General features: G+C 40.2%; 1 protein-coding gene across 1 annotated transcript in view; it reads left to right on the top strand.

The window, feature by feature from the left end:
• The window catches only part of PITPNA (phosphatidylinositol transfer protein alpha), a 117,925-nt gene extending 97,319 nt beyond the window's left edge, over positions 1-20,606 (top strand). The window contains exons 10-12 of the mRNA XM_077480556.1: positions 9,209-9,331; positions 11,903-11,969; positions 14,275-20,606. Coding sequence (XP_077336682.1) covers positions 9,209-9,331; positions 11,903-11,950 — 171 coding nt within the window. The 3' untranslated portion in view covers positions 11,951-11,969; positions 14,275-20,606. The remainder of the gene's footprint in view (positions 1-9,208; positions 9,332-11,902; positions 11,970-14,274) is intronic.
• The last annotated feature ends 3,336 nt before the right edge of the window (positions 20,607-23,942 follow it).

The raw sequence follows: 23,942 nt of genomic DNA, 5'->3' as shown, positions 1-23,942 counted from the left end.
CTCTTTCAGCTGATGCTGGAGATCCTGGTGGAGATGGGACACAGGCTGAGCTACCCCTCTTGGGACTGCTAGATAAGTTTGAGCTGGGAGGACTGGTGCTTCCTTAGGTGTGTGTGACACTGCCCCCCCCCCCCCCCCCGGGTTCTGATGGTAACCACTGCAGGGTGCAGCAGGTATTTCTTCAGATGTAGTAGATGAAGCAGGAGCAACGGAAGTTGATGTGGATGAGGATAATGCCTGGACATGTTCCTCAAGCCGGTTGTAACCCTCCTGCAGGTTTTTAACCGCTTGCATAAGTGCTGCAAGGTGATGTCACAGTTCATCCATGGGAGATGTTCCTCATTCGGTTTGGACATAGCTGCTTTGTACTCTCAAGTACTTGGTAGCCGAACAACAAAAAACAAATACTCTTGCGCATGGGTTTGTTAGCTAGATTATCCAAAGGTTCAGAATGGACAATACATTTCAGCCTTGCTGCCCTCCAGGATAGGGATATCCTAGTAGTCAAACAGAGAACAAAAAAAGAGAGAGCCCTGCACCAGCCTAGTGCATTATCCCTTAGTACATTTATTCAAAAGAAATAGTTAAAAGCGACTCACAAAAGTAGAAACAAAATCACGCATATAGTAATCATATGGCAGTCTGTCCACTGGTAGCAGTTTCTAGGTCCTAGGGAGAGGACCTAGCCTAGGCTCTGAGGAAGAAAGGATACCTTTGAAACGCGTCAGCCAGCAGCGGTTCATACATCCTCTCCCTAGGACCTGGAAACTGTGGACAGACTGCTATGATTACTATAAGCCTGATTTTGTTTCTACTTTTGTGAGTCGTTTTTAACTATGTCTTTTGAATAAATGTACTAAAAGATAATGTACTAGGCTGGTGCACCCTCTCTCTCTTCTTTTTTTTTTTTTTTTTTGTTCTCTACTTGGTAGCAGAGCCTGAAATGATGAGGAAGGTCTCTTACACCTCTGACTCTGGGCCTCTGGTAGTGTGAAAAGAAGGCGCAGGAATGCAGACTGGTACGAGAGCCAGTAGGTCTAGCCATTAGCAGAGCAGGTATCCACAGCAGGCAGGAGAGGTCGGCAGTGGTCTTCAGTAAAGCAGGTGGGCTGGTGGATGGCAGACTGAAGCAGGCTGGTACTAGCGACAGCAGGTGGATGAGGCATGTGCTGGTAGTAGAACAGCAAGTACTGGAAACCTCAGGAAGTTTATCAGTCAGGCAGGCCAGGTCATACACTGGCAGGATGGCTTGGGTACAGAGGAGCAGGCAAGAGCGTGGTCTGGGTACAAGCCAGGTCAAGAGCCAATCGGTGGAAGAGAATAAAATGCAACAGACACAAGTGAAGGTCAAAGACGAGCCAGGGTCAGTGCAGGTGGAGTTCAGAGAGTGGTCAGACAATCCAGGTCAGCAACTGGAATCAAGATGCAGCATCCCAGGTTTACAGGGTACAGGGAAGGCTGAAAGACAAAGGCTGAACCTGAGCACTGACACAGTTTAAATAGCCCATTTGGAGCCAACATCTGTCACAAGTGCACGTGAGCATGCTGATGCTCATCGGTATTAGCCAAATTCTTATGTCTACGAGAGGAAGCATGAATTAGCCTGTAAAGAGGCACAGAAGACTATCTACAGAAGAGGGCTCCAACATTTCTAAACAAAGGGCTATTTTACTATTCTTCAGACTTTATGGGGGTCGGACTGTAGCCAGAACATTTTTTTTACATCAGTGGGAGTAAACAGTGCCGCATCTTTGTTGTTAGGGGGTGCAATAGTGCCCCATTGTTGGTGTCAGTGGGAGAAATGGCTCTGACTGTTGATGTCAATGGGAGGAATTATGCCCCCAGGGCCAGATAAAGGCAAGCAAGGAGCCTCATCTGGCCCCTGGGCCACAGTTTGGAGACCCCTGGTCTAGAGGAACCATGTATTTTGGCATGTCCTTTTTGACACATCACCAATCCAAATAAATCCAAAGTAAAAAGAGAATAGCATTATGTAAATGCTGCTTTATTCTAACTAGTAGTGTCAAAAAAATATATAAAACCAAGATCGTGGTGAAAAAAAAGCTTTCTATTAGAGACCAAAATCAAGTGTTATAGATAGAGAAATTTGAAATGTCCTTCCACCATCCAATCAAATCTACCAGTGTGTGGGTTTTCACCAAACACCCAGTGAATTGCACTCATCCGAAATATATGCTACAATGACTGCAGCAAACACAGCCTGATCAGTCAAAATGATCTCTCTGCATAGCTCCAGCCTTTAAATGGATTCCTCGTCGCTGTCCTTGCCTCTCCACACAATAGAATACTGGCGTGGGCTGTATCTCATCGTAGCCATGCCGTTCTTCTTACTTTTAAAGAATTTCAATGTGTATAATGGCAGTAGGTTCAAGGGTTTATTTTTCCCCCTTACTCAGCAACTGTGGCCACCTGAGTCCTAGTATTCGCTTTCTTACCTCCCTTTCCGTATGCGTCAGTTGTACACCTTGACATTACATATTTGCTTTTCATAGGAGATACATAGGGCAAGTAGTGATCAGGCATCTCTCAATGAATTTGAATTTCATATGGTTTGAGTAATAATCTTTTCTGTGGCTTTTATGTTGAGAAATTTAGTAACTTGTATACACAGCTTAAAACTACACTTTTTCTTCTTGCACAAAAAAGTAAAAAAAAGGGAAATAACACCAGAGGATCCAGTTAAACTTCTGATTTAAAATTATCCTCAACCTGTTGCTGTCCACGTATCACGTGCGGTGACAAAGCAGTGGGCTTTGGGCTTTAATGCCCCCACACTGCACATATGCGTCACTATGCGCCCGATGTTTCTGTGCTGAGCGAGTGCGCACTGCATTCTCCCAGCACAGAGCCCAAACTGTTAGACAGCTCTCAATCCCCACTGGTGATTGGTAGCTGATGAGACTGGCTCCCGATCTTGTGACCACTGTGACAGCCAGTCACAGAAGTTACATGATGGCCAATCCTTCCCACCCCTCCAGGCGTTCAGAACCTTTAAAACGGACACCTGAGTGAGTGGGAAGAGGTTAAAGAGCTGTGTGTGTGTGTAAGAACAAGCCTGATGGGAAGAATCACAATCGCACCCCTTTGGTGTGTAAAATTTTTCCAAGAATGCCAGTGATCAAAAGATCACAAGTATATTTCGTTGTAACTTCTAACTTCAATAGAGCTCATAATGTGCATTTTAGGCTCTATTCACACTTGTACAACTCCAAAGTTGCGCCGACTTTGGGGTGCAACTTGGATAAGACACTTGCTTTGAACAATGATAGTCATGATCCTGGTATTGTTCTTTATAGGCAGTTCTTAATAGACTCTCCAAAAAGAGGACCTGTCACTGTCAATGCTATCTCAGGGAATGTTGTTCATCCCTCGTGATCGAAAAAAAAAGTTAAAGGTACAGTGTGGAAAAAAAAAAATGTAAAGCACCCCCGAGCTTACACGCAAGTGTGAATGCACACGTAGGTTTATATGTAAACCGCGATCTCACCACACATGTGAGGTATCGCTGCGAACATCAGAGAGAGCAGTAATTCTAGTGCCAGACCTCCCTGTGTAACTCACAACTGATAATCTGTAAAAGCTTTTAAAACATTGGCTATGGATATTTCGGGACAGTTGGATGTTGCAATTTTTTACGTCAAGCGGTAATGGCGCAGTGGTTTTGTGTGCACAAACACAATATTATACCCAATTTATTGCTAAAATATAAAAGATGATGCTACACCGAATAAATAGATACCAAACATGCCACGCTTTAAAATTGCAGATGTCTGTTGATTGGCACCAAACTCCAGCTTATTAAATTATCCATAGGTGATGTTTTACAAACCTTTAGAGGTTATCACTTTAGATTTACACAGGAGGTGCTAGAATTATTGCTCTCACTCTGATGTTCACGATGATACCTCATGTGTGGCGCGATCGCTGTTTACCTATGCATGCGTGTGCGTTAACTTTTGTGTGTGAGCACGGGGGCGCTTTACTTTTTTTTTATTTTATTTTTTTAATCTATTTATTTATTTTACACTGTCCCTTTTTTATTTTTTTAGGATCAGTTTTATTGTTTTACCAAGGGATGAACAACATCCCTTGTGATAAAAGGGGCAGTGAAAGGTACTTTTTACTTAGAGATCTCTTCTCTCTTCTCTGTCTTTAAAATCAGCAGGTCAAACCAAGATTGGTTTGATCCAATGCTTTCGCAGACCAGTAACAGCCTGTTTACATTGGACTGAAACCAGACATGACAAACTACCCATTGCTTTTTATTTAACCCATAGAGATGCTCAGGGATGTTCCGGTTCTCGGTCATCTTTATGGTCAGTCAGCGGAGGCTGTATGGGAGAGCCCGGGAAGGCGGCGGGAGAAGGGACCCCCTTCCGCCGCCTGTAAAAGTGATCCAGCGGCTAATTAGCCACTAGGATTGCTTTTACATTAAAGCCCATTGCCAGCTGAAAAAATAGATATACAGATATTATCTCAGTAAAACCCCTTCAACCAAACGACGTATGGGTACTTTGCTGAGGCTGAAGTGGTTAACTTATTGTAGTTTGTTACCATGCCACAGGCCTGCAGAATTTTGAAGTGTGACACGTTTGTTATCTGTTTACTTGGTGGAATATTATATTTTACCTAAATTTGACATAAAAAAAATTGCAATACCCACCATTTTATTTTCCAGGACTTCCGCTTAAAAATATATAATGGTTGAGTGTTCTAATTCATTTTCTAGCAAAAAACTGCAGATTTATGATAGAAATGTCAGAATTTTCCCAGTGATTAACTCCTCCCCGAATGGCAGCTACAGTGTGGATCTGCTTTGTCGGGAGGGCTTTGATAGACATCCTCCCCTTTGAAAGCTGGCCACACCCCCCTGCAGGGCACGCACGGCGCTGCGATCGCCCAAGTCAATGAGACTCGGGTGATCAGAGTAAGGGGTCGATCCCGACCCGTTACCACATGATCAGCTGTCAGCCAATGACAGCTGATCACGTGATGTAAACAGAGGCACGGTAATAGTTTTTATTTTTTTCTTATCACACTGTCAAAAAGCAGATCACTGGCTCCTGTTGAAGGGACATCGGTCCTGAACAGGAAGAGGCCAAATCCACATATGTGCCCACAGTGCCCACCACCAGTCAGTGCCCACCAGTACACCAGTGCCACCTATCAATGCCCACGATTGTCACCTATCGATCCCCGCCAGTGGTGCCTCATCAGTGCCACCTAGCAGTGCTGCCTATCAGTGTCGCCTACCAGTGCTGATCACTGCCACCCATCAGTGACCATCACTGCCACCTATCAGCGCCACCAATTAGTGCCCATCAATGCAGCCTATGGGTGCCCATCAGTGTAGCCTCATCGGCGTACATCAGTGAAGGAGATTACCTGTTTGCAAAATTTATTAACAAAATATATAACGGTTTAGTATTTTTTTTTTTTTTTTTTTTACAAAAACAAAAGAGAGGTGATCAAATGCCACCAAAACAAAGCTCTATTTGTGGGGAAAAAAATTATAAAAAATTCATTTGGGTACAGTGTTGTATGACCGCGCGATTGTCATTCAAAGAGTGACAGCGCTAAAAGCTGAAAATTGGTCTGGGCAGGGTTTAGGTGCCCAGTAAGCAAGTGGTTAAGAGATCACACAACTTGTTTCATTACCTGCTTCTAGCAGGTGCCACAATTTGCAGCTGAAAGTGTACACATGGATTTGAGAAGGCTGCAGTTTGATGGGATTAGTGCATATATATTCCATTCTGTGAAGTATGATCAAATTTTATGGTTAGTTTTCATATCACGTGTTTACATTTCATATAACAAAATAACTGAATTGCTATGAGTTAACCAGTTACTAAAATTACTGAGAACTCATTGTTAAAATCCCTAAATCACTAACTGACCTTGAATTGATATTGCAGAACTGGCTTATGAATCATTGCTGCAGTTTTTAAATGAAACTAGCTTAGAGCATGTAATGTGCAATCTGTTTTATGTGTGAAAAGACAGGCACCTTTTCCTTTGTAAGGGAAATATTTAAAGTGGTTCTAAAGCCTAAACATTTTTACCTTTTACTGCATTAAGATAAAAAAATGTTCCAGTACCTGTATTGGGCCCCCTCCCCCCCCTTTTTTTTTTTTTTTACTTGCATGAGCCCTCACTTGATCCAGCTCTGTACCCTTCCGCAGTGTCTCTGCCCTCTCTCCCTGCTCTCACAGGCTTTGACTCCCACTGATATAGGCCAAATCCTGTGCTGAGGGGGTCAGGATTGAGCCTGCAAGTGTACCACATTAGGAAGCAGCCTCCTGTAGGGTCACACCGAGAAGAGGTGGAGTCGGTAGCCCTGGCGGGGGACCCCTGAAAAGGAGGATCTTTTTTTCTTCACAGAGCAGAAAAGTATAACAAGTTGTTTGTTTTAAAAAAAAATATGCTCTACAATCACTTCAAATGCAATCTAAACATTTACTTGGATTTATTAGCTGACTAATAATCTCTAGAACTATACTGCGCTATTAACCTCTAAATTGAGCAGCTCAACAACTCGACATGTCGTTGTGCAATAGCAAAGAAAGATTAACAAATGCTGCGCTATCTATAAACAGTGTTATAAAGTGACGTATCAGAATTCCAATATTGAAAAATATTTATCGTATCAAACCAATCAAAAAAAAATTAAATAAAGTATCACCACCTGTACAGTGTGAATGAGCTGACAAAGTGAAAAAAAGTCCATATATGACATCAATAAAGAAAATTTCCATAAATACAAGTGGATTAAACTTTAATATTAGAAAAAAAGCCTTGTTGATGCTCATCTAACCACTGCGTTCTAACACCGAGTTCTACTGGATTTTTTAGTGCTATGCCTGCTTAATTTTTAAATAAATACTACTTCAATGGTTTTACACCATGTGGAGATTTTCTTTTAGCCCTTGTACACACGGTCGGAGATATTCCGACTGTGTGTGGTCTCCATCGGACTGTTTCCGTCGGAATACCCAACGGACCAACTTTTCCAACTTGCCGGTAAAATTTTCCGACAAAATGCTCCGATCGGACAAACTCCGATCATGTGTAGCCTACTCCGACGGACAAAGTGCCACGCATGCTCAGATCAAATTCCTAGACCAAAGCTATTGGCTACTAGCCTGAACGTAGTCCCATCGTAACGAAATAACTTCATCACGTTATGTACAATCGGATTATCCGACAACTTTGTCCGACCATGTGTATGCAACAGTTTTGGACAAAATCCAACGGATTTGGTTGTCAGAATGTCCGACCGTGTGTACAAGGGCTTATGACGACTGACCTACTAAATAGAAGTTTCCCCATGATTGTTGTGGAATTGGATGTTGGACCTGCCATACAGCACTTGAGTCCACACAATCTGGTAATTGCATTTAAACCTCTATATCGGTGGAGGCTTACACACCAGGGTGATTTCTTGGTTGGATCAACAAGGCTTTTCTTCTATCAATATTGATGTTTAATTCACTTGTATTATTTATGGACGTTTTCTTTATTGATGTCACATATGGACTTTTCTTTTACTTTGTGATACTTTATCATGTTTATTTTGAATCGTTTGATATTAAACATTTATTTGATACATACTTTTCAATATTGGAATTCTGACTTTATATCACCGTGTGTGTCTGAGCCTAACCTGGCCTCAGGTTAGGCCAGGTTAGGCTCAGGTTAGGCCACCAGTAGGATCGTTTGTCGGCAAGCTGGTGTTCGTGAAAGGTCTTGAGGGCCTGGAGTCTGGCTTCCTCGGGAACAAAAATCTTGCCCTTTTTGCCACAGGTGTCCTTCCTGTTTTCTGAATGCAGAAATATCGCATTCTGAGCATTGAGCAGGGGCCTGTTCAAGAGTCGACCTTAGATCAGGCTGAATTGGAAGAAAATTCGGGGGAACAAGAAGGTGCTGGGGCAATAGTAACACTTCACACCCAGTGAACAGGGATGCTTACCAGATGGTGTGGACCACCTATTGCTAGTATGGTCAAACAGGCATGCTGGGGTTGGAGTATAAGGCAATAAATCCTCTGGAAACACTTAGATATGGGGCTAAACCCTCTATAAAAACCACACTCAAATGGACCGCAGCAGGATCAATACAACCTGGTTTATCCCCAGGCCCTCCTCTTTGTGGGGTGTGGTAATTAGCAGAATTATAATCATAATATTTTTCTTAAGGATATTCCCTGTCACATCAATATCACGCAATAAATTATATCTCAATTTTTTTTCTTTATTTTAGCATGAAAAAACATATGTAGTAAATGTTTAACCTGCCTGCCAGAGCGTTTCTTATTCTGTTCAACCAGGTTTGTGATCCTGGAATCTCCTTGACATTCACTGCAGGAACACAGCTTGATCAAGAACACACTTTGAGCCTGCTGATTGGACAGTAATTGAGCAGCGGCACAGTGCTGAGTCAGCACTCCGTTCTCTTCTTTTCAGCATGTTAACGGTCAGCACATGGAGCAGAATTTGACTGGGTTTGCACACAAATTAATGGTTTAATGGTCAACTAATGCAGCAAACCATGGGGCTAAAAATAAGCAAAGCTCAAAAAAGATACTTGAGCTGCTTTGCTGTGTTTTTCATACATAGGGCTGCACTATGCGTGCAGCTCCACAATGCACAAAAAATGTATGCATATACATGATACCTGATGTTACACAACATAGTGGGAATAGGAGCCTAAAGTCCTCTTGTCAAGTGCCCTGTGCTGGTAAAATATTTTTCCTCAACAGAACTTGGGTTTTACTGTAAAAGCAACCCTGCCACTATAGTAAAGTTCCCCAGAAAAGGCTTTTGTACAAGTGTTCTTTTCCTGTGCCGTCAGACACTGTCCTGTTCAGCAGAAACCATCCCCTGAATTCCACAGGTAAACCAACGCTTTTGGGATTGTCAATCTCTTTGGTCTCTCTTAGCTCTCACTGGTTCCTCCTACTGACCTCCATGTCATTACAGGATATTCATGCCACAAAATAGTCTTTGTTTAATTGCTGCTAGCCTTTACTGCACAGCACCATCCACTTTAAAACAAATATTATTTTTGCAGCTTTAACCAAAGCTTGTTGCTGCAAGGATTTATTTTTGTGTTTTTTAATCTAAGCTTAGGTTTTGTGAATTCTCATTCCTTGTCGCTGATGTTTTCTAATGTTCATTATCATTACCAGCAAGAGAGGCGGCTGTTTACAAACTTCCATCGACAGCTTTTCTGCTGGCTGGATAAGTGGGTGGAACTAACAATGGAGGACATTCGCAGAATGGAGGATGAAACAAAGAAAGAACTTGATGAGGTTTGTATCGGCTGATCAGTGATCTTATTTCTCTAACAATTTAAACCATATCGAGTCTGTCCCCTGGGTTCTCTTGCGTTTTGTCATTCCTTGAAATTAAAGCTCCACTTAAAAAAAAAAAAAATCTATAATCCCCTTCCAAAAACCACATTACAGTAGGATTTTAACATTACTCTAAACCAAAGAAAGTAATGTAATATGTTGCAGCTTACTATAATGTGGTGTTTGCATTTGTTTTCTTTTTTTTGAGGCCCCGTTTTCTGTTTTATTTGCAGCTAGTGATCATGCTATTAACATAAATCCTGTCCTAGGGCAACCACACTTGCCAACAGAGCCAAATATCTATGAGGGAATAGTGTCCTCACCCTAGACTTCTTTCTTTCTAGATAGCAGATATAAAAAGGCTCTTTAATGGTATTTTGACAGACAAAAATAGATCAAATAAGAAAAATGAATTGTTATGGTTTGCATACACTTTAAGTAATTTGAAAAGTGCCTCCTTTATTTTTAAGGAACATCTAGAAACTTTAATTATGCTTAAAGAAGAACATCCACACACTTTACATACTTACTTTGGGCCATTCTGGCCCAAATAAACTATGTCTCTCACTAACTTGTGAGGCCGCTGGATGTGTGAGATAAATTGTGTAGATAGCTGTGGCTACTTACAGCATACAGCACTGTTTTTCTGATATGAGCCGAGACTTCTTGTCTCATACCTTGAACACAGAAGCATCGACCCCAGCAGTGCTCAGAGCAAGCGATGTGTTCTATCAATATAAGGCTTCCTCTGATTGGCTGAGTCAGAGGGGGGCTGATGATGACACAACCTCTTATTCAGCCATTTAGAGTAAGCTTTATACCCATTATTATTATTATTATTATTATTCAGGATTTATATAGCGCCAACAGTTTGTGCAGCGCTTTACAATATGAGGGCAGACAGTACACTTACAATACAAATCAATACAGGAGGGATTAGAGGGTCCTGCTCGTTAGAGCTTAAAATATAATACTCATTGATAGAATACATCACTTGCTCTGAGCGCTGCTGCAGTAGACTCTTCTGTGTACCGGGTACAAGACGAGAAGTCTTGGCTTTCACCAGGAACACAGTGCAGTACGCTGTGTGTAGCCACAGCTACATACAGTTTATACCCCACATCTAGCCGCCTCACAGGTTGGTAAGGGACATAGTTCATTTGAGCCAGCTTGGTAAAGTGTGTGGAAAGATGGAGTTTAAGCAGTACCCTGAAAAATTAACCTTTTTGTTTTGTATTCCTCGAACAGTGCCCTTCTTGTACCCAATTTGTCCTTTTGGCTACAGCCTTAAAGCTGTATGTCTACAGTGTGATATCATCTAAGGCAGTTAGATTTATGGATGTTACTACTGTGCTACTCTGCTTGCTGGAGAGAGAAAGCTGCAATGCAGGGATTTAGCTTTTCCTACTTACTGTATTATGTGAATCTTCTTCCTGCACTGATTGCTGCTCTCCTGCTGCTTCTTGAATTTTACCCTACCAGTCATTAGGGGGGCATCCTGACTGAAATGAGGAAGCAAAGCCCTATTCCTCTACCAGGATGGCCCCTACTTATGGCTACACAGTGTAGAACATAGCATGGTAAGTCATTAATGGGAAAAAGATCATCTGCAGGGAGTTTATATGCAATACTGGTCGTTAGTCTTTTACCTTCTCCTTACCTTTATTTGGACTTGGCTTCCACAATTCAGATTCCCTTTAACAGGGGTATGTAGAGACACCTCTGTATTCGTTATTTTTCATTGTAGATTTTTGTCTTACTAAAATACCTTTAAGCCACCAATATGTTTGCTTTCCTTTAAACTTTTTTTTGCTCCACAGTGTTTCCTAATAGAGGAAATACCTATTTAAAGAGCAAATATATTACAGTGGTGGTGTTTTCAGTTTATTACACTGCAGAGGCCTCACTGTGATGCAGGCAGTATAATTACCCTTAGAATTTCAGAAATGCTTTTTTTTTTTTAACTATATATGCTGCTTTATGTCAGTTGAAACAAATAGGACAGTGCTCTGGTGTAAGTTATTATTTTTCTTCATTTGCCAACATATTACATTTGTTGTACGTTATATACTGAAAGGTTGCAAATATAGACTCCAGATAAAAACAACGTTACACGCGTTAAATTACACCTAGACTCTGGCAACCTTCTCCTTCCATCAGTGCTCGACAATTCAGTTATCAGAGATATCACCAATACAGTAAGCATGGGACAGCACAAAGGACTCAAGGATAACGGAATAAAGAGACATAACACAATTTATTTCATGTTGGCCATAATGACCACGGCGTTTTTTAAGGGGTTACCCAAAATGAACAATAATCATCCATAACAGCAAAACATTTCATCTTAAAGTGACATAACCATAAATTATTTAATTTAATAATTCTATCACGTAGTCCATGCAGAACTGAACTGGATGACAAACCCCCATTAACAAACGCCATTACAAAAATTAAAATATTTATATATGAGTGAGGGTGGTCTGATCAATTGCAACTGAACTAATGTTGTGTCTGTTTTAACCTTAGATGAGAGAGAAGGACCCGGTGAAAGGAATGGTGGCCGCGGATGATTAGCACCAATGTATTGAGTTCAGTGAGTAGTCCTAACGTATTTTTGGAGGTTTTTGACTGAATAGGTATTTTATTTGTGCATAACATATCTTAAAACATATATGTGGCATGTACAAACTTGGCTGCCATTTTAATAGTTGAGAAAATACACATTTAGTTTGAAGTACCATGGATCAATAACATTTCCAAGGCAAACATGTTTGAATGTGAGTGGGAATTAATATAGAACTGAATCTAGAACTTTATTTATTTTTTGTGGACAGAGGTTAGACTTTTTATCAGGGCTTTGTTGCTCACTGCCCTCCCCTTCCTTCCATTGGGAAGAGATTACCCTCACTCTTGTTCTGGAGACATGATAATTGATACAAAATTTCTCAGAAAAACCCACCTCTGACTGTTTTCACTCCCTTGAAAACATAAGTGCCACAAATTCTGTCTTTGAACTTCATACAGTTGTCACTATGACTGTCCTCTTTGAATATTTACATTGACTTATTGTTCTTGTGATGGCTGTAAATTTTTAGGTATCTCTTTACTTTCTGCTTCGGTTACAACTATTGGTTGCACTGCATAGGCAAAATAAAACACTACATATATGATTGGGTCTGTCAGTTGCACTAATAAATCTGTTTTTGTTTTCCTAAGTCCACTCTGTAATATAGTTGAATTGCCTTTTGATCCTGTTAGCAGATTTGTTATTGTGTTTGTACAGTGAAAGACACATCAGTCTTGTAACCATGTGGATATAAGGTAGTCTTGGATGGACATGTATTTTTAAATGGACTTAAAGCAAGTCCAACAAATTCATTACCAACTCAAAACTCAAGCTAACAATATTTTAAGCAGTTGCAAGTAAACATTTTTTACAAAAATGTTCATAGCATATGAATATAAATTGACTGTTAGTGCCGGTTCACACAGGAGCGACTTGTCAGGCGACTTAGCCGCCTGACAAGTCGCGTTCCATTCTGTACTATGGAACCATTCTAATAGGAGCGACTTAAGTCGCTACGACATAGAAAAAGGTTCCTGTACTATTTTTGGGGCGAATTGCATTGACTTCTACACAGAAGGCGTTTTGCAAGTCGCTGCTGAAGTCATGTGCAGGTCGCGTCTGTGAGTCGCGCTGCAAGTCGTGTCGCCCCTGTGTGAACCAGCACTTAGCATCAGTGTTATTTGGTTTGACCCAGCTGTAACTGACACTTTTTCTGGCCAGCTTGGACTATAAAAGAACTTGGGGGGGGGGGGGGGGGGGGGGGGGAGACTATTGCCAGGATTAGTGGGTAAAAAAAATGTTCATTAGGGGTTCAGAAGAAAAAGGTTTTAACACTAGGAAAAAACTGCATCATATTTATTATTTTTGATGTTGCCCATAGTTTCGCTTAAAGGAATAGTATGGGATTTGGGGAAAAAAAATTATACTCGCCTAGGTATATGCAGCATTGATCCCCCTCTGGCTCTGCAGGGACAACTGAATGATCAAAGGCCACTGATCGCTCAGTTCTCCCGCTCTGCTCTGAGCAGAGAGCTGTGACTGTCAGCTCGCTGAAAGGATGTGCTAGGTGCCAGTCCAGGCTTCCATATGATCAGGATCTTTTCAGAGCCTGTACTGGCTCTGTGAAAATGGATTGTAAGAGTGTAGAATGAATTGCACTCCTTGAATCCATAGGCTAAGTAGCCAAAATAGCTTTGGATATACTTCTCCTTTTAAAGGCAAAGTTACAGTCACTAATTCACCCCCAACTCGCCTATACTCACTTTCTCCATGCGCCATACGTCATATTTGACAGTGCCAGATGACTCCATCATGAGAGGTCACCAACTCCCCATAGCCTGAAACGCCAAATATATTCAGATGGAGCAGCACTGTCAATGTGAGTACACGTAGGTCCAGTGGTGGGCCACCCCTGAACAGGCAAGGTGAAAGGGACCCTTTAAGGCCTGTGTTACAGACCTGTGTTTGAACAGGCTTTGAGATGTGTTGATGGCATCGGTTTGATCTGTTTCTGAGATCATTTAGAATACACAGGTGTATTTTGATGACTTGACCTGCTATAAGCAGGTTTTGCATTTCCATAGACTTGTAAAGGAATGCAAATTCCATGTGATGTGAGCAAAAGCCCTAATAACCTAAAATAATTATTGGGAGAACTGTTGCATCCCCTTTCTCCTACCCTCTGCCTTTATAGAATTTGTATAGTATAGGAACTCTTCATGTGATGCTGTATAGTGAATGTTAGCAACTGTATTTCTGCATTGCAATATTCAAAGATAAATATTTTTAGGCATGTTTGTCAATTGTTATCTAATACACATTTTTCTTTCAGTTTTGGACTTAAGAGATAAACGGGAGGCCTCAGTGCTTCGGTCCTGATGGATAGCTCACTTCTGGATCAAGCTCCACTACCTGTTTTTACAGACAATTTGAACCCCCTTGTAGCTTACTCTAGGCACCCCTTAATATTGTGAGCTAGTAGTCCTCTAACAAGCAAACGCTAAGATTCTCACACCTGTGTGATGAATGGAGCTCATTCCTCAGGTGCATTGTGTATATATTGTATTAACAAGAGCCCCCCCTGTCCTTCTATTTTCATTGTTCCAGAGTTTTCCATTGAGCTCCCAATTAATTTAAATGTCACTTTTAGGAAAGAAAGTGTCTTGTGAGTAATTGTGAAATACATAATTATGTTTTACTTTATTGAATTGCTTTCAGTGGTCTTATTTTGTTAAAGTAAAGGGGTACAATAACAAAAAGACAACAATCCTATTGTACATGCATCACTTTATTTAAGCAGGATAGCTCTGTATGAAGTTAAAGGGCTCCATAGCACAATTGTTTTTTTTTGTCTTTGAAAATGATTGTCTTCACTTTGAAACTTCCAAGACTATTGCAAATATGATTATTTAATAATGTAATTTTGTAATTGACAATCTGAGGCTCTCCAACTGTTTAACTAAACTACCCATCATGATCTAGTGTTAATCCATGGGGCTTATTTATTAAGGCAAAGTGCAGATTAATTAATATATAGAATTTTAGAGGCAGTCAGATCAACATGGGTTAAGACAGCAATTTTGATGAGCAGGGAGCATACTTTTCAGTTTACCCAAAAACAAAAAGTTTTAAATGTTTGGCAGCAAATGTATTATTAGGCACGCTGGCTATTCGGCTCTTGGAATTCAGCCTGCCCTAGCACAGAGCAGTCACCAATAGTAAGCATTCATCTGTGTAATGTGAAACCTGTTTGCTATTGGTTTCCCTATGTTGCTCGGCACCGCTGCGGTTTGTAGTTCCATTTTAAATTGTCCCACATTAGCATCCTGGGCTGCTAATACATTGACAAAAACACAGTGGGAAGAATGAAAAAGCTGCAGAAAAAAATGGATAAGTATAATTTTTCACAGTGCAGCCAGTCCTTTCTTTGTTAGTTAGAAAATAAAAGCTAGCACAATTGGTCGGAGTTGGTATCGCCTTTACATTATCTTTCATACAATTTATTCGTTTTTAAAGGTTACTAGATTTTTTTTTTAAAGAACTACAGATTTTTAAGATGGAAATATAATAAAAAAAAAACAGAAGAATACTATTAAAATTAAAATTAAAAACTCTTGAACATGCTGGGGATTTAGATCAGCACTGCAGAGTCACAGGTTGTTGACAGTTGTGGTTCATTAAGTATGTTATTAAATGTAAAAGGAGGATGCTGTTTCTCAACCAGAAGTTGTGCAATAATTAACATCTCTGTTCCATTTCCATTCATACTTTTTTCATCTGTCTGTCCATCCTTCCCATTTACTAAATCTACCACAATTGAAGACTTTGATGTTATAATTGCAATATTACGTGCGGCTCAACCCTTTAACATGTAGGTAAATGTTTTAGACTGTGTATAATGCAGAATTATTCAAAAATAAGAATTGTATGGAAGAAAAGATGACAAAATATGCCTATTTTAATAGATCTATAAAGTTATTTGTAAATGATAAATTTAACAAACACATAATCTACTAGTGAGTTTTTGTCAGTTTTTCTTTTTTTTGTGAAAACTTGTCAATTATGAATTGTGATTAAAGTTGTTTGACAAATTAGCACAGTCAGCATACTTGTTCTATATTTTTCAGCTTAACATGCTGGAACAGTGATTTTGCACTTTTAATCTAGATTGTGTGTTGGCTGTTGAAATTGTAAAGGTTTATTTATTTTTCTAAAATAACAAACATGTTATACTTACCTGCTCTGTTCACTTGTTTTGCACAGAGCAACCCTGGTCCTTCTCTTTTGCTGTTCCCCTTCCAGCAGTCCTGACTCCCTCTTTTCCAAGTTGCTTGCTATAGGGGCACTCATGTGGGCTCAATCTCCAGCCACGCTGTGTGCATCTGACTCGCACAGTGCAGCTCTGCCCTGCCCCTCCTCTCTGCTCACAGGTTTTGATTGAGAGCAGCATGAGCCAATGGCTCCCTCTGCTGCCAAGCCTCCTGACAGAGAGCGGAAAGAAGAGCAACGCTGCTGCAAACATGCACAGCGCTGGATCGAGATCGGGCTCAGGGGGGCTAACAGTGAAAAGCTTCTTATCTTAATGCAGAGAATGCATTAAGGTAAAAAAAAAAAAAAATAACCCTTTTACCTTTACAACCACTTTAGGCAAATGCTACATGTTCCACTCCCCATATGACAGTGCTTGCAATAAAAATAGTCATGCTAGTCCAGAACATACAGTATCTGCCATCCACCTTTATAACTCCGATACAGCCCTATTAATAGGCTTATAACAGCCCAATTATTTTCCATGTACTGTAAAATTTAACATTTAAATTCTAGTTTGTTAAAAAAAAAAAACATTTTCTACATCTTCCTTTACTGTAAAATATAAAAATGTTAGATTATGCAAGATTTCCAATGACAACCTTTCTAACCAATATGATCGCCCTGTTCTTAGTTGTCAAGCAGCTGCTGAAAAAGGATCGTGGATAAAGGGTCATGTTATTGGCCAGGGCATTTGGTATGGCTTTTAATACATTCCCTATAGATCCTGTGGATCGAAAAAAAATTGTGGATACTACTTACAGCTCCACAAAATCTTTTTGATTTAGATAGAGAGGTTTTTATTATGCTTTTCATCCCCATTCTGGAGATTTTCATTATTTCTCACCATGGGGTCTGAGGGACAAGAACTAGAAAGAAATCTCTCCAAAGTGGACAGACAACATTTAGGCCTCATGCACACTGGACATTTTTTGCCCTGTGTCTAAACGCCTCTCCGTGTTAGCCTATGTGTCCATGCACATGTCGGCTTTCAGCCATGTTTAGTGGCAGGAGCTTTTAGAGGCATGAAAAAAAAAACACACTGCCAGTGCATCCAGGAGCAGCAGAATTAGGACAGAAACGCTTGATGGTACTAAAAGCTGCTAAACGTGCCTAAACACTTGAGCATTAATTCATTTCAATGGCCAGAATAAATTCTTTATTTTAGCCAGTTAAATTATTTAACGCCCAAAAGCTTGACGCCTGTAAAAGCATTAGACGCTTTTACAAGTGGCTTCTAGGAGTGTTTAAAAAAAAAAGTCCTGTGTGCGTGAGGCCTTAAACTCCTTTTTTTTTTTTTTTTTTTTTTTTTTTTTTTTTTATATTAGGGTGGGGACATTTCAAATCTGAGATTTGTATTGGTATCTGTGTCTTCCTGTCCTTGTGACTGCCATTCCCCTGGTTTCTTAGGGAAATTTGTCTTGTCTATTCACTATGCGGGGTTGTATTTGGCAAGGCTGCCCAGCACACCCCTGTGTGAATGGGTCCCAAATCAACCAAATACAGGAGACTAGTGTGAATGAAGCCTTAGAGACGACATGCATTAGAATTCTTGCTTCTTAGCAAATTGGCTGCCTCATGCTTAATACTTTCACAAAAAACAGTGTACTGATTTTTCAGTGTTGTTTACAGTAAAAACTGCCACAATTGTGAAGGGTCAGCACCCAGCATTGGTGACCGAGCTTACCACTGGAGTGGGCAGCATCTTCGTGCTGCTTTGTGGTACAAATAGAGAAAAACATTCCAGAACACATGACTTTGCTTTTGGTTTTCAGTTATTGTATCGATCCCAATGGCTGATACATGAGTTGAGAGGACCTGTAAGGCTAGATTTACATCTATGTGTTGTGTCCTGCGTTTAACTGGTACCTGCGTTCCCTGCAGGGAAAGGGTCCTTGCACTTTTTTTAAAAATGTGGACGCATGAAAACCAAGCACCATGCATTTCCACATGCAGAAAATCGCACTGTTTTTTTCAATAAGTGGGGGTGTTCATGGCATCCCCATGCGCTTTCCTAAAAGCAGTGCATTGTGTGCGTGGCTACATGTGGGTGCAGGACCGTGTGTGATTTACACGCAGTCCTGCGCCTGCACAGATGTGAATCTAGCTTAAATGTTAAACTGTAAACTACAGATATTTTCTCAGAGAGATTAGCATTCCAGTTTCTGTGCTGCAGATCTACTAGTTCACTTCTTAACCTCCAATCAAAGCTAGATGGGATACACTTGGCTGGATTTAATTATTGAATGATAGTTGAAATAATCATGCATGAAGAAAAGGTACATTGAAAAGTTATTTCATTATTTTATTTGGTGTGTTTGACAGGACAACTGTTTTTAAAAATGTATCTCGGAGGACAAGGTATATGCATTGAAAACAATGTATTGTATAAGCCTACATTTCCAAAAAGCAGCTACTGTTCTATAATCTCTTAACTGATGTGTTTTATTTATGTAGTGAAGGGTAACCAAAGGATAAAACAACATAAGGTGCTTTATATCTGCAAGGGAATACATCATTTCCTATGCACAGTGAAGGCAGCCATTTTGTGACCCTAGTTCTTTATAAGACTAAACCCTGTTAAGTCGTTAGGATTTGGTTCTTGGTGATTTCATTAGATCCTAATGATTTTATTTACGTGTAGTTTAGAGACCAAATTAATTTATTTAAATTTTTCAGTAAACATAATAGGACTGATATGCCTGCCAGCTTTGTGGGGGTTTTTTTCTTTCAGAAGTCCAGTGCCCTTTCTCACAGCTGTTATTGTTAAGTTGTCCATATACCGTTATATATATTTTTTTAACCCTTTGGTATATGGGTATACAGTGTGGATGAACGAATTCCCCACAGCCAGTACCAGTGACTACCATAACAGCAGCAGCACTTGATTAGATGCAGCTGCTGTTCAGCTAACCATCCAGCTCCTTTGATTTTTTTTTTTTTAGTCAAAGTATGTTGGGTGGAAGGGGAGTGATAGGGGGCCACCCACGTAGGTCATTTTGGTTGGTTCATCAGAAACTGGATGAAACTTGCACAGAGTATTCCCAGCTTTGGCTTAAAAGAGAAGTGTGGGATTTGAAAATAACAAACCTACATACAAATGCTGCATCTGTCCTCTGGCACCTCTAAGACTGAGAACAGATCTATCAAAGACCTCTGATCATTCAGGGCTCGGTTATCAGTCAGCAGCGACATTACAGTAGGGATCCCTCCTGGGTCTGGAGTGGCTGAGTGACATCAGCCAACAGCAGACTTTAGCCCTCTGTTGGTTAATCTGGGTCACAGGAGTGCAGAACTAAGTGCACTAAAGTGACCCACAGGAGAAGTAGGGCCAAAAGACCTATGACCCTACTTCTCTTTTAAGCCCGAGGGAAGTTGTCACCTTTTTCTTTTGTCACCTACAGGTTAGTAATAAATTGTAAAATCCATCAGGGGGCCATAAAAATGTCTGCCTTTAGGGAAATATGGCATCTGGCCTTGTGCTTCTGCCCTTACACCAATAGAACTTTATTTGGAAAAAAAAAATATTTACTGTACATTTTTTCAATTTTCTAGTGATTAGTGGGGTTCAAACAGTGATCGTTAATGACCATAATGAGAAAATTTTAATTGGCAGAATGGAAAAAAAATTCTCAAACAAAATTCTGTGAATGTAGTTTGGGAAAAATCTTACTGAAACCTGTTTAATTCATCTGCTAAGAAACATTTGGCTAAGAAACCTGTTTAATACATCTGGTATTCAATTCCAGTAGCAGGTATGGGCAAAATTTTAACGGCTTTTGAAATGAAAAAAATTAAATAAGATGACTCTATGGCAAGATCAAATAATTTTGATAGACAATTTGCCAGAATCTCTGTATGAACTTGTTAATGATAGTCTACTGGTGCATAGCCTGCTTTAGTCTCTGACGGGTATGTAGATAAGGATTTCCAAGTAAGATACAATAGGAGGGAGCAAAAAAATTCACTGGCATTTACCTACAACTGATCATTTTGGATAGACTTGAGTGTGATAATTATATAATTTCTGTCCTGGTTCTGTCAGTCTCTGCTGCTCACATTATTTAATGTACAGTTATTTTATTTCATGTTCTTTACCAGCAAAAGTAGGAGAGCCCAAACAAAATGTACAACACAATGTGCTGCTTTCTTGTCGGGTTGTACTTAAAGTCAAACCTCAGCTGAAATTCAGACCAATTCTGATTGTTTGATAACATTCTTCTTTTTGAAATGAGTACTGTTTGTAGATCTGCCTCGATTATTATTAATGTTGTTTCTTTTATGTGAGTTTGTGCCTTTTTTGTCTAATATTCCAATGCAGGTATATTGGAAATAAATATTCTAGAAGACTCTTAATTCGTGATCTCTTTGCATTATTTATAGTTCATATTGCATGCTTTATCGCTATGAGCTCATCATATAGGCAGAGAGTGCCACAATTAAAAGAGACAATGTGCTGCTTCAGGGGAACTTAAGTGATACCATCCTCCTGCTCTACAGTTCCTATTGTGATAGGTTGCTAAGGGTGTAGTATAGGTGTATAGTGAGTATATATGAGTAGAATTAAAATAATAAAGGTCAGACTGACTGTCCCCTGTGATAAATTGTTCCAATGTGATATAATTTGCATATTTTTATAGTAAAGCTTTCATAGGTGAAATAAAGCTTGTGCTGCACAAAGGTCTCTAGAAACGTTTGCTACATGGGGTACAGCATTATTCACACAGAACTTATTGATGTATCCTCACTACACAGTATATGTGTGCATGTATACATATAGGTGGTTTGCATTTAAACTGTGAGAATCTGAAGAATGTATAAAATAACTTGTATTATGTATTTCCATTTTAACATATATGTATATATATATAATATATAAATTTGGGCTAATTTAGTGTTGACTATACAGTGCATCCGGAAAGTATTCACAGTGCTTCACATTTTTATGTTACAGCCTTATTCCAGAATGGATTAAATACATTTTTTTTTTCCCTCAAAATTCTACAAACAATACCCCATAATGACAACGTGAAAGAACTTTGAAATATTTGCAAATGTATTAAAAATAAAAACAAAAATCACATGTACATAAGTATTCTAAGCTTTTGCCATGACACTCAAAATTGAGCTCAGGTGCATCCTGTTTCCACTGATCATCCTTGAGATGTTTCTGCAACTTGATTTGGAGTCCACCTGTGGTAAATTCAGTTGATTGGAGATGATTTGGAAAGGCACACATCTGTCTATATAAGGTCCCACAGTTAACACTGCACGTCAAGCCATGATGTCCAAGGAATTGTCCGTAGACCTCAGACAGGGTTGTATCGAGGCACAGATCTGGGTAAGGGTACGGAAAAATTTCTATGGCATTGAAGGTCCCAATGAGCACAGTGGCCTCCATCATCCGTAAATGGAAGACATTTGGAACCACCATGACTCTACTTAGAGCGGGTCGCCAGGCCAAATTGAGCGATCGGGGGAGAAGGACCTTAGTCAGTGAGGCGACCAAGAACTCGATGGTCACTCTGACAGAGCTCCGGCGTTTCTCTGTAGAGGGAGGAGAACCTTCTAGAAGAACAACCATCTCTGCAGCATGCCACCAATCAGGCCTGTATGGTAGAGTGGCCAGACAGAAGCCACCTTCAGTAAAAGGCTCATGACCGCCCACCTGGTGTTTGCCAAAAGGCACCTGAAGAACTCTGACCATGAGAAACAAAATTCTCTGGTCTCATGAAACATTGACCTGTTTGGCCTGAATGGAAATCTCCATGTCTGGAGGAAACCAGGCACTGCTCATCACCTGGCCAATACCATCCCTACAGTGAAGCATGGTAGTGGCAGCATCATGCTGTGGGGATGTTTTTCAGCAAAAGGACCTGGAAGACTAGTCGGGATCGAGGGAAATGTGAATGCAGCAATGTACACAGACATCCTTGATGAAAACCTCCTCCAGAGCACTCTGGACCTCAGACTGGGGTGAAGGTTAATTTTCCAATGGGACAATGACCCTAAGCACACAGCCAAGATAACAAAGGAGTGTCTACGGGACAACTCTGTGAATGTCCTTGAGTGGCCCAGACTTGACTGTGATTGAACATCTCTGAAGAGATCTGAAAATGGCTGTGCACAGATGCTCCCCATCCAACCTGATTGAGCTGGAGAGGTGCTGCAAAGAAGAATGGGAGAAACTGCCCAAAAATAGGTGTGCCAAGATTGTAGCAGCATACTCAAAATTACTTGAGGCTTTAACTAGTGCCAAAGGTGCTTCAACAAAGTATTGAGCAAAGGCTGTGAATACTTATGTACATGGGGTTTTTTCCTTTTTTATGTTTTAATAAATTTGCAAAGATTTCAAACAAACTTCTTTCACGTTGTCATTATAGTGTATTGTTTGTAGAATTTTGAGGAAAATAATGAATTTAATCCATTTTGGAATAAGGCTGTAACATAACAAAATGTGGAAAAAGTGAAGCGCTGTGAATTCTTTCTGGATGCACTGTAAAAAATCTCTATCTGGTTTCCCCCACCTCTGAGTACGCCTTGGGTGAAATGCATTAGTGATAAAACAAAAAACTGTGCTAAAGTGCAGATAAACTCAATTGCATAAAAAAAGACCGTAGCAGTTACCATCACCCAAATATCAGTGTAGCAACTTAAATATTAAAAGGAACTGTGCTGAGCTACCCCAGTGTGTTTTAAAAATAAAATAAAAATCCTATCCCTTTAAAATCAAATTATCATGTCATAAATGGTACTCACGAAAAACAATAATAATTCATATGTGAATCAAATATTTAAAATCACAATAGCCCAGTGCTGGGCTATCGGCTACCTTATTCGTACATTACTGGACACTGGATCATTGGCCATTACCATGGGTTATATATGCAGCTACATTCAAGTGATTGAACACTGGCAAAAAGAAAGCTTCTGGGACACCCCCCCCCCCCCCCCCCCACACGCTCATCTAGCCTCCTTTTTTTTTTTTTTTTTTGCTAGTATTTTTAGCTGATAGGCCTCTTTTCTCTACTGAAAGAAGGTTACCTTTATCCCATAGATGTTTTCTCTCTAATTCTTATATAAAGTTCCCTATCTGCATTATAGACACTGAAGCTCCATCTTAAGATACCGGATTGGTTGACAGATTAAAGGGGGGTGGGGGGTAGCCTGTATTGTTACTAATGCACTGAATCCTGCTGTATCACTATAGAATGTGTAGCTGTTGATTACCACGAACAGAATGGGAGGTATGAAAGTTGTGGAACCACCCTGTTTTAGTTACATAATAACATTCTTAGTGTCAAGAAGTCTGCACCATTGTTAATTCCTCAATTTACAAGGCTAAAGCCAGCCATATATGGATCCAAATTTCAATCCACGTATGGGCAACCACTCCTCCAGATTTTTGCCTCTCGATCAGCACTACAGGCTATATCCTGCAATGCTGATCAGTGTATTCTGATGGCGGGGAAGCCTGCCCGCTATCAAAATACAATAGCTCAGTGGGGAGGATCTCTCAATCCACATTGAGTGTGTGGATGGGGGGGATCGAGTCAGATTTTTTTTTTGTTCAACTCTCTGGTTAAGTGGAAAAAAAGCTTCTACGGGCTGCATGAAGTATAAATCAACATCAAATCGCCAGGTAGAGGTGTTAACACAATGTTATAAGTGAAAGACTGGTGGTGTCAAGGC

Source organism: Lithobates pipiens, unplaced genomic scaffold, assembly GCF_037356315.1.
Source record: "Lithobates pipiens isolate NorthernLeopardFrog02 unplaced genomic scaffold, aLitPip1_a1.2 Scaffold_16, whole genome shotgun sequence".
Classification (NCBI taxonomy): Eukaryota; Metazoa; Chordata; class Amphibia; order Anura; family Ranidae; genus Lithobates; species Lithobates pipiens.
This window is presented reverse-complemented; position numbering and strand designations above follow the sequence as displayed.